The 9,796-nt window shown below is 46.4% G+C and overlaps 1 protein-coding gene across 1 annotated transcript; it reads right to left on the reverse strand.

The window, feature by feature from the left end:
- Positions 1 to 5,806: 5,806 nt before the first annotated feature.
- LOC123461705 (chondroitin sulfate synthase 1-like) lies at positions 5,807 to 9,219 on the reverse strand. Its single transcript, XM_045153507.1, has one exon. The coding sequence runs from the start codon at positions 9,217 to 9,219 to the stop codon at positions 6,793 to 6,795; it is 2,427 nt and encodes an 808-aa protein (XP_045009442.1). The 3' UTR covers positions 5,807 to 6,792.
- Positions 9,220 to 9,796: the final 577 nt, after the last annotated feature.

The raw sequence follows: 9,796 nt of genomic DNA on the forward strand, positions 1-9,796 counted from the left end.
ATGTGTCTGGAGTTCATCTTCAAGTAGCAAGAGGTGCTCTCGTGCTCTCTCACTTTCCCCCAAATGAATAAAAATATTTTTATTTTTAATTTAATTTTTATTAACATTTTCCATGATTATAAAAAAAACCCATGGTAATACTGTCCCTCATAAAAATATTTTTAAAAGGAAGTTGTGAAACTGGGTTTCTATACAGCTATAAATGGTCTTTCTTTCTCTCTCTCTCTCTCTCTCTCTCTCTCTCTCTCTCTCTTTCTTTCTTTCTTTCTTTTGAGGTTGAGCTGACCTGGAATTCACTATGTAGTCTCAGGCTAGGCTTGAACTCACAGCAATCCTCCTACCTCTGCCTCCCAAGTGCTAGGATTTAAGGCATGCACTGCCATGCCCGCCGATGAGTGCTTTTTCTGTTGTGTTCAGGGTTATGAACTTCCCCCAGAGAGGGGGTTTATGGTTGATTTACTCTTGGCCTCTGTCCTGGGGATAGAAACTATCCAGAAGACAGGATCTATAGCATTCTTTGTTTTACAGAAGTTTTTGCCTTGAGGCAAGGTAAGGAAGTTTCTAGAAGGCTTCCTTCTGTACTTGTTCAGTCTCAAATGAGCTTAGCTTCACATAGCTGTTATGCTAATGCTGGGATCTGGTGTGCTTCCATAAGGTCTAGTATGGAGGAACGGTGTGCAAAACCAAACCTCCGAGGCAGGTATGGAGGCCCAGCCACGGGCAGGGTTTGTGGGGTACCACCTGTGCTGTCTGTAGGACCTTGCTTCATACCTGGTCACCCCGGAGCTGTGTGACCTCAGCTGAAAGACACAGCCTCTCAGCTCACAGTATAAAACAGTGAGTGGGTTGTTGTGGGGAGTAAATGAGATGATATCCATTAAATTTGTATGGCCCAAGGTCTCATTAAATATAAGGTCTATTCACAAAGTGCCTTTGATATTCATAACCTCACAGTGGCTGACACTACCTACACAAGACTTGTATAACAGGATGGAGGGAAAATGATGGCATCAAAATAGAGAGTAGTAGGAAAAAGAAGGAATTCAGCTTTTAATTCCAGCACTCGGGAGGCAGAGGTAGGAGGATCGCTGTAAGTTCGAAGCCACCCTGAGACTATATAATGAATTCCAGGTCAGCTTGGGCTATAGTGAGACCCTACCTCGAAAAAAACAAAAACTAAAAGAAGGGATGCAATGGAAAGGGAGATTTGGGGGAGAGCAAAGGAGAGTAATGAGAGGGGATTATGATTATGTTATATTGTTATATTTGTGGAAGTTGTCAATAAAAAGTTTAAAAATATATAAGGTCTATTATTGCTAAACTGTTTATATCCAGACATTTTATGCTGTGAGAGAGGATATCAAAGAGGGATCATTAAGTCTTGGAATGGTTTATTTGGGTGCTGACCTTATAGTCAAACATTGTACTGTGGAAGACAGAGCCAATTCCTGTTCTCATAGAGTTCACTGCCTGAGAGACAAGAAAAATGCTCCACAAATACAGCCCTGATGAACCGGTCCTTATCTCCCTAGTGAATGCCAGGGAAGAAAGGAGCAGTCAGGAAATACCTCTCTGGCCAAGTGACACTTAAGGTAGAAAGATAATTTTGAGTTGAAGAGAGAAGGGATCTTCAGATGGAGTGATGAGTCTGTGCTGAGGTAGGATGGAGCTTGGAATGTTCTGGAACCAGAGAGAGGGTGAGGCTAGGAGATTGAAAGACGTGGGCAGAGATGAGCCTGGGGGGTGAGCATGGACCTGCTGGTCCTTTGCCTGTTGGGCACATTCTCTGTCCTCCTGTGTGGGTTCCAGCGCCCCCTTCTCATAGCTTCTGGCTTCCAGGGGGTTTGCCAGTTTTGAGGTGGGGTTGGGCCACCTTCAGAAGATGGAGGTGAGAAAGAGATGGTGGCGTTTCTTCCCCGATCCCAGTTTTGGCGTCATGCTCCGGCAGGAATCCTCTGCCACCACCTCTGCGGGCATCCTTCCCTGGCCCATGTTCTCCTTTACGTCCCTTCCCTTGCATCCGGGTCCTTCAGGCTGTACTGTCTCCTCTCTGCTGCGAATCCCACACCCTGCTTCCCATGTCGCTGCTTTCCTCACCCTGCCTGCCGGGCTTCTAAGCTGCCCCATATGCAGTCCTGAGTGTTCTGGGACACTGAATGACTTAAGAGGTCACAACATGGATGTTTTGTATGTCAAGTTTAGAAGTTGCTCTGGGGCTGGACAGATGGTTTAGTGGTTAAGTGCTTGTCTGTGAAATCCAAGGACCTGGTTCGAGGCTCGATTCCCCAGGACCCACGTAAGCCAGATTCACAATGGAGCGCGTGCATCTGGAGTTTGTTTGCAGCGGCTGGAGGCCCTGGCGTGCCTATTTCTCTCTCTCTCTCTCTCTCTCTCTTGTCTGTCACTCTCAAATAAATAGATAAAAATAAACAAAAATTTTTAAAAAATAAATTAAAAAAAAAAAGAAGTTAGCCTGGTCTGGTTATTTTCAGTTCGTTTGCAGTGCTGTGGATGGAATCCAAGGTTTCATGCTTGCAAGGCTAGTTAGTGCTCTACCTCTGGGCCACACGCCCAGCCCCAATATAGGCTTCATAATTCATTATCTTCATAACAACAAAAGCTACAAACATCTATCGTCATTTCCTGTCACCTCTCCCAGCTGCTATGGCATTTCTCTCTTGCTATTTCTCTTTCTCTGTTTCTCTGTGTGGTATTTTGTTTGTAGAATGGGCTTACACTCAAAATCCCACTTTCTTAGCCCCTACCCCCCATCTGCCTTGGGATTACAGGTGTGTGCTATCACTCCTGGCCTTTCTCTTCTTCTTTTAATATTTTATTTATTTATTTGAGAGAAAGGGGGGGAGAGAACAGGTGCACCAGGGCCTCTAGCCTCTGCAAACAAATTGCATATGCATGTGCTACTTTGTGTAGCTGGCTTACATGGGTCCTGGGGAATTGAACCTGGGTCCTTTGGCTTTGCAGGCAAGTGTCTTAACTGCTAAGCCATCTCTCTAACAACTCTGCTAATTTTTTTTTTTTTTTTTTTTTGGTTTCTGGAAGTAGGGTCTCACTGTAGCTCAGGCTGACCTGGAATTCACTATGTAGTCTCAGGGTGGCCTCAAAATCTTGGCAGTTCTCCTACCTCTGTCTCCTGAGTGTTGGGATTAAAGACATATGCCACTGCTTTGGCTTTCAAAACAACCTCTTCATCATTATTTATTTTTAAAAATTTTTTTAAAATTTATTTGAGAGAGTGAGTGAGAGAGAGAGGCAGAGAGAGAGAGAGAGAGAGAGAGAGAGAGAGGGAGGGAGGGAGAGAGAGAGAGAGAGAGAGAGAGAGAGAGAGAGAGAGAGAAAGAGAGAGAGAAAGAGAAAGAGATTAGGCATGCCAGGGCCTCCAATCAATGCAAACGAACTCCAGATGCATGCACCACTTTGTGCATCTGGTTTACGTGAGTCCTGGAGAATCAAACCGAGGTCCTTTGGCTTTGCAGTCAAATCCCTTAACCCCTAAGCCATCTCTCCAGCCCTTCACTGTTATTTCTTAAGGCACCGTGGACCCCATTTTCCTTCTCATAGCTCCTCTCCCAACTTTCATGATCCTACAGGCTTCTGGTTCTTGTCATATATTTTAGGTTCTTTGGAAAACTTGCATCCCCCTCTTTCTCTGGCTTTTCTCCTGCTCCACTGTGGATATCAACTGTGGTCATTTATATAGATTTCTGAACTATTGCCAGTGTCTCTCTGGCCCTCCAGAACCTTTTTGTTGTTAATTAGATAGTGTTAATACAAACAACTTCAGTGGCCTCCTGTGACATTTAGAGTACAAACTTAACCTCCCAGGTGTTTGTCCATGGTTCAAAAGGCTATATATAACCAGGAAGGACATCATAATGACCTCTTAGGACGAGGGTTGGTGGTTTGCCACAGACTCAACAGGTGCCACTAAAATCTGTCATCCTCAGCATGGAGTCCATTTTTTTCTCACCCATTTTCTTTATAAAAAATATTTTTCAAAAACACTTATTTGAGGGAGAGGGAGAGAGAGAGTGAGCGATGGTATATGGGCGTACCAGGGCCTCTTGCCACTGGAGACAAACTCTATATGCATACACCACATACTGTGTGCATCTGGCTTTATATGGGTACTGGAGAATCAAACCCATGATTTCAGAGCTTGCAAGCAAATGCCTTTAACTGCTGAGCCATCTCTCCAGCCCTCATCCATTTTCTTTAACATTTATTTACATCATATTTATATCCAGGTGGTCTTTCTTGAGACTATGTCTTTATGGTATTATGTGATTTTTTGTTGTTGTTTATTTTATTGAGATAGGGTCTCACTCTGGCCCAGGCTGACCTGGAACTCACTCTGTAGTCCCTGGCTGGCCTCAAAATCACAGGGATCCTTCTACCTCTGCTTCCCCAAATGTCAGGACTTAAGCGTGCACCACCATGTCTGGCTTTGTGTGGATTTTTAAATATATATATGTGGTATGGACTTCTTTTTATAACACATTGGAGTTTATTTGGATGTGAAAGTTACTAAGGTTTGGGTCATAATTTTTTAATTAAAAATATTTTTAGGCAGAGGTAGGAGGATCGCCGTGAGTTCAAGGCCACCCTGAGACTCCATAGTGAATTCCAGGTCAGCCGGGGCTAGAGTGAGACCCTACCTCAAAAAAAATAAAAAAAAATATTTTTATTTATTAGAGAAAGTGAATGAACATGGGCATGCCAGGGTATTCTTCTGCTGTAAATAAATTCCAGACACATGCTCCACTTTGTGCATCTGGCTTCACATGGGTACTGGGGAATTGAACCTAGGCTGTCAGGTTTTGCAAGCAAGCTCTTTAACCAGGGAGCCATGTGTCCAGAACTGATCCAGTTTTTTATAGACCCTCCCAGAGGTGAGTCGCTTCCTGCTGTGTTGACGTCTTTGGTTCTTGTCAGTGCCGTGCGCGGGTGCTGGTGGTGGCCTGTCGTCGCAGAAGGTAGGTGCTCTGCAGGTCGTGTTGTCTGGGGGAGGCGCCTCGCTGGTGAAGCTGTCCTGCCTTTGCGCTCAGGGCTTTGGATTATTACCCGAGTCTCTTGGATTCTGATTACATGAAACTCACTTTCTCTTGGGCAGGCTTAATATTAGAATTTCCCTATTTTCTATGATTCAGCCTGGAAAGTTGTGGGCCATGGACCAGGCCAGAGAAGTGAAGATCTGACAGACATAATGCCTATCAGGACAGGAAGGAATGCATGAAATTATAGCACATTTTATCATTATCATCTTCATTAATAAAGATTTATTCCCTTCAATTATTATTTTATTTTATTTTGGTTTTTCAAGGTAGGGTTTCACTCTAGTCCAGGCTGTCCTGGAATTCGCTATGTAGTCTCAGGGTGGCCTCAAACTCACTGCAATTCTCCTACCTCTGCCTCCCAAGTGCTGGGATTAAAGGCATGCGCCACCATGCCTGGTGTCCCTTCGATTATTTTTTTATTTTTATTTTTTTTATTGTCCACTTGTTTATTTTTTCAAATGAGCAATAGACTATTTACAAATAAGCAGATCTCCAATGATGTGTATTAAAATGGTAGGTCTATCAACTGTTTGAATTCTAAATGAAAAAAAATTATTAAGGCACATTTGATCTGTGAGTTGAAAACAAACATTCTGGTGTAATGACAGATTCATTTCACTTTTGTCCCCAAAGCATGTGAGCACCAAAAATTGTCCAAGAACACTTAATATTTAGTAAGACAGGAATGTAAAACTTAAGGAAGGAAGGGAAAAAGTATTTTCAAAAGGAAATCTTTGGAGATCAGTTTACTGCAAATAAAACATCCTAACTATACTCCTGGTACACATAAATACTAGTAACTAACAGGTACTCAAGAAATGGCAGAGGGCTAAACAATGGGTATTAAATAAATTAAAGGTATTTCAGATAAAAAAAGATAAAACAAAACAGTAATTAAAAAATGAAGTAACCATCTCCACCAACATAACAAAGACAGGATGAAGTGAACAAAACCCAAAATGTTTCCCAATGTTTTCATTAGGGTTTCTATTTGCTTAGCTTGCATTCACTGGACTTATTACCACCATTCTTCTTTGTCATTCTATCTATTAATATTGAGAAGGATAAAGAGAGAGAGAATGCCAATGCCTCCTTGGACTGGAACTCCAGGCCCACTCAAGCCAGAAGTCCCGCAGGACCGTCCACTGCCCAGGCTCTGCTCTCCTCACTCCCGGCTTGACCATGGGGCAGAGCACTTTGGAAAGCTGTCCACAAGTCAGTGATGACCCAGCCACTGTTATGTTTCTTTTTTCTATGACTGGAACTCAAGATGGCTTTAAAAACTACTATTTAAAAAAACACAAAAAGGTAGAATCTGTGCAAAGTCAACAGTGACAAGAGAACGTTTAACAGAGTTGACAGTGTTTTTTGTCACTATAATACTTTGTAGGAATGTTCATGATTTCTGCCACAGGACTGTTCAGAAAAGGGGTCTGGGAAAGAAATGTAAAACTACAAAACAAAACAAAAACATTTTGTTCATCAGGTATGTTTCAAGTCAAAACTAAGCAGGTCTGCTACATAATGTTCAGCAAGATGTGTTCAAAGGCAAACATTGATCACATTTTTGTTCAAAAATGTCAATCTTAAAGGAGTCTTGTGTAAGAAAACCACTTGGAAAATATATCCTTATATGGATTTCAAAAACTGATCTTACAAAAAACTTTTGAAAAATAAATTAGATAATTAAAAATGTCATTTCCAGCAGTGCTGGACATCAGGCTGTCCTTGTGGAACCACTATTATTGCTGCTTTTACTGTAACTTGGATCATTTTTTTCTAGCCACATTTCAGCCAACTGCTGTGTGGACCCATACGTTGATGCTTTAGACCCCAAGCACATTTTGTATTGTTTGGGATCCAGATTGGGGTCACAGAAGACAGGGTGGTGAACGTGGACAACTCCTACTTCCTGGCTCCTAAATGTCTTCAACCCTGCCTGAACAACCTTGTTGAAGAGGTCCACATCCTCTAGCCCCCAGCCTTGGATGGAGACATCAAAGCCACCCACTCGGACAAGATCTCCTTTATAAATGCAAGTAATGCCAAACCCATAGTTTCTCCAGAAGCCAGTTTTTTGAGTAAAGGCAAAATGGTTGTCACTGGGAACTTTCCCACTATAAACAATCTTTGGATCATACTGGCTAAAGATGATTGGGAAATAGATTTGTTGACCTAGAACTGTGTTTGCTCGACACCGCTGCAGAAATTCTGTAGTAAACACGAGGTCGACATCACAGAAGAAGAGCAAAGACTCGTTATTAAACTGGGAAGATCCTACTTCAAGTGCCAGAGCTCTTGAAAACTCTCCAGACACTGGCAAAATCTGCATGTCAGCTTTAGGATATTTAACACGATAATCTCGCATCAGTTCAACTTGCTTGGCCTTGTCAGGGTTGGAGTCAGAATTGAAAAGCAGAATGACCAGCTTGACATTCTGATTTGGAATGAGACATGTCTTCTCGAAGTTCCCCATAAACCTCACAAACATGTCAAAACGTCCAGACAAAGGGATCAGAATGTTTATCTTTTTATCTTTGGGCTCTTTGTGTTCATTTTTGGACCCAGGAAGCCGGAAAGGAACAAGCTTTTTCAGGAAATCAGAGAGGAAGGACAGGGAGCCAGAACCCTGGTTGATTCTGTTGGCCAGCTCCTGGGCATCTAGCTCCTCGTGCTCCACAAACTGGATCTTGCTGAAGGTCTGTTGCAAGTATGCATGTCTCCTCACGGGAACTGTCATTTTCTTCCCTTTGTGCTTCTTGTACAGGAGCAACAGGTCCAGGATGTATTCTGCCCCATACATGGGGTTCACTCGGCGGTAGCCATACTGGATCTCTTTGAAGTCAATGATGCGTCCCCGTGTCTTAGCTTTGGCATTGATCATCTCCATCACCTGCATGACGATATCATCCAAGGCTTCCCTCTGCGCCGAGTCCATCCCTCTCCGGGGGGGCTGACCATCAGTGGCTGAATACAAGTATTTGCCAGTCAGAAATTCCCATTCCAGGATCTCCTCTCGCTGGCGGGCCTGAAAGCGCATAAAGGAAGGGGGAATTCCCAGCTGGAGGTCTTCCTTGTGGATCTCTGCACTGCTGTACTTGCTCATCAGGACAATTTCCCGATGGAGCTGGATGGTGCGATGGCGCAGCTCGGCAATCTTGCGGCTGAGCAGGTAACTGTGCAGCCTGTACTGATATGGGGGGTTTTTGTTGGGGTGCAACGTGATAGCTCGGTGGATTTTACTGTTATGGAGATCTCTAATGTACCCCTTCTTGTTCTGCTCATAATTCTCATAAAAAAGCTGCTGCATCTCATAAGACCAGACACACTGAACACCTGCAAACCTCCGCACACACCTTCCCACCTCCACGTCTTCATGAGTGGTGTACATTTCCCGGAGACACTTGCCAATGTGTGGAGCCATTCTTCGAAGTACCTCCCTGCTCATGATCACACCAGGTCCCCCCATGCAGAAGTTCTCACCAGGCTCAAGCGCCAGTTTCCCCATTTCTTCTGTGGTGCCCAGTCCTGTCTGCCCAAGAAAGAGGGGCTCGCTGCTATTCAAACTCCTCAGGAAACTCTCCAGACGATCTCCTTTGATGTAAACATCATCATCTGCTCTCATAAACCATTCATACTTGTCCAAGTAGTGGTCATACATGTACTTGAGCATCATAAAAGACTTCTTCTGGGGTGGGTAGGAATCATCCACATCCCGGAGTGGCACTATTGGAATTGGTATAGATGTGTCTGAACCCTCACTCGAGAAGAATTCAACTTTCCCAGGAATTGTCTTGGACCACGTTCTGTGAGCGGCCACCGCGCGGGTCTGCAGGTATTTCTGAGCGGTCATGACTCCCACGAAGAGAAAGTTCCTGTCCCGCGGACTGTCCTCGGTGGCCAAGCCCGGCGGCCAGAGCTGCGCCCCGCGCGCATCGCCCCGCGCCCCGCCAGCCTGCGACGCGGCCGCCGCCGCCGCCGCCGCCTCTTGTCCGGGCCGGCAGCCCTCGAGGCTGTGGCGGGGCCGCGGGCCCACTCGCTTCGGCTCGGGGGCGCGGGGCAGCACGAGCCGGGAGGCCAGCACGAAGCCCAGCACGAGCCCGAGCAACACGCTGAGCCAGGAGCGCCGGCCGCGCGCGGCCATGCCCGCCCGCGCCACTCCGCCCGCGGGGCCGCGTGCGCTCAGCCCGCCGCCGCCCCCCGCCAGCGGAGGCCAGCCCGCGCTAACGCCGCGAGGCCCGGCCCGGGCAGCGCCACGGCCGCCGCGGGCCCATCGCGCCCATCGCGGGCCCCCAAGCCGCCCGCGGGCCCCGCGCCGGCGCTTGGTTCCCCCACGCCCGCCCTCGCCGCCGCGGCCTGCGCCTTTAAGAAGGGACCGTGCCCGGCGCGCGCCGGCAGCGGCTCCTCCCGCCAGCGCGACGGTGACTGCTGCTCTGGCAGCCGAGCTCGGGCCCCCGTCCCGCCCTGCTCGCGTCCCTCCGCTGGATCGTCTCGCCTCACGCTGCGCCCTACCCCCCGTCCTCTTCGTGACCGGCGCCGCCACTGCAAGCTGCACATCCTCCAGCTTAGCTCGCCATTGCAACAGGAGCCCTTCGATTATTTTTGAGACAGGGTCTCATGTAGCCCAGCACAGCCCCAAATTCACTATGTAGCTGAGGATGACCTTGAGCTCTTGAGCCTTCTAAGGTGTCTGTCTCCCCAGTGCTGGATGAAAGCTTGCA

This window comes from Jaculus jaculus, chromosome 6 (assembly GCF_020740685.1).
Source record: "Jaculus jaculus isolate mJacJac1 chromosome 6, mJacJac1.mat.Y.cur, whole genome shotgun sequence".
Classification (NCBI taxonomy): Eukaryota; Metazoa; Chordata; class Mammalia; order Rodentia; family Dipodidae; genus Jaculus; species Jaculus jaculus.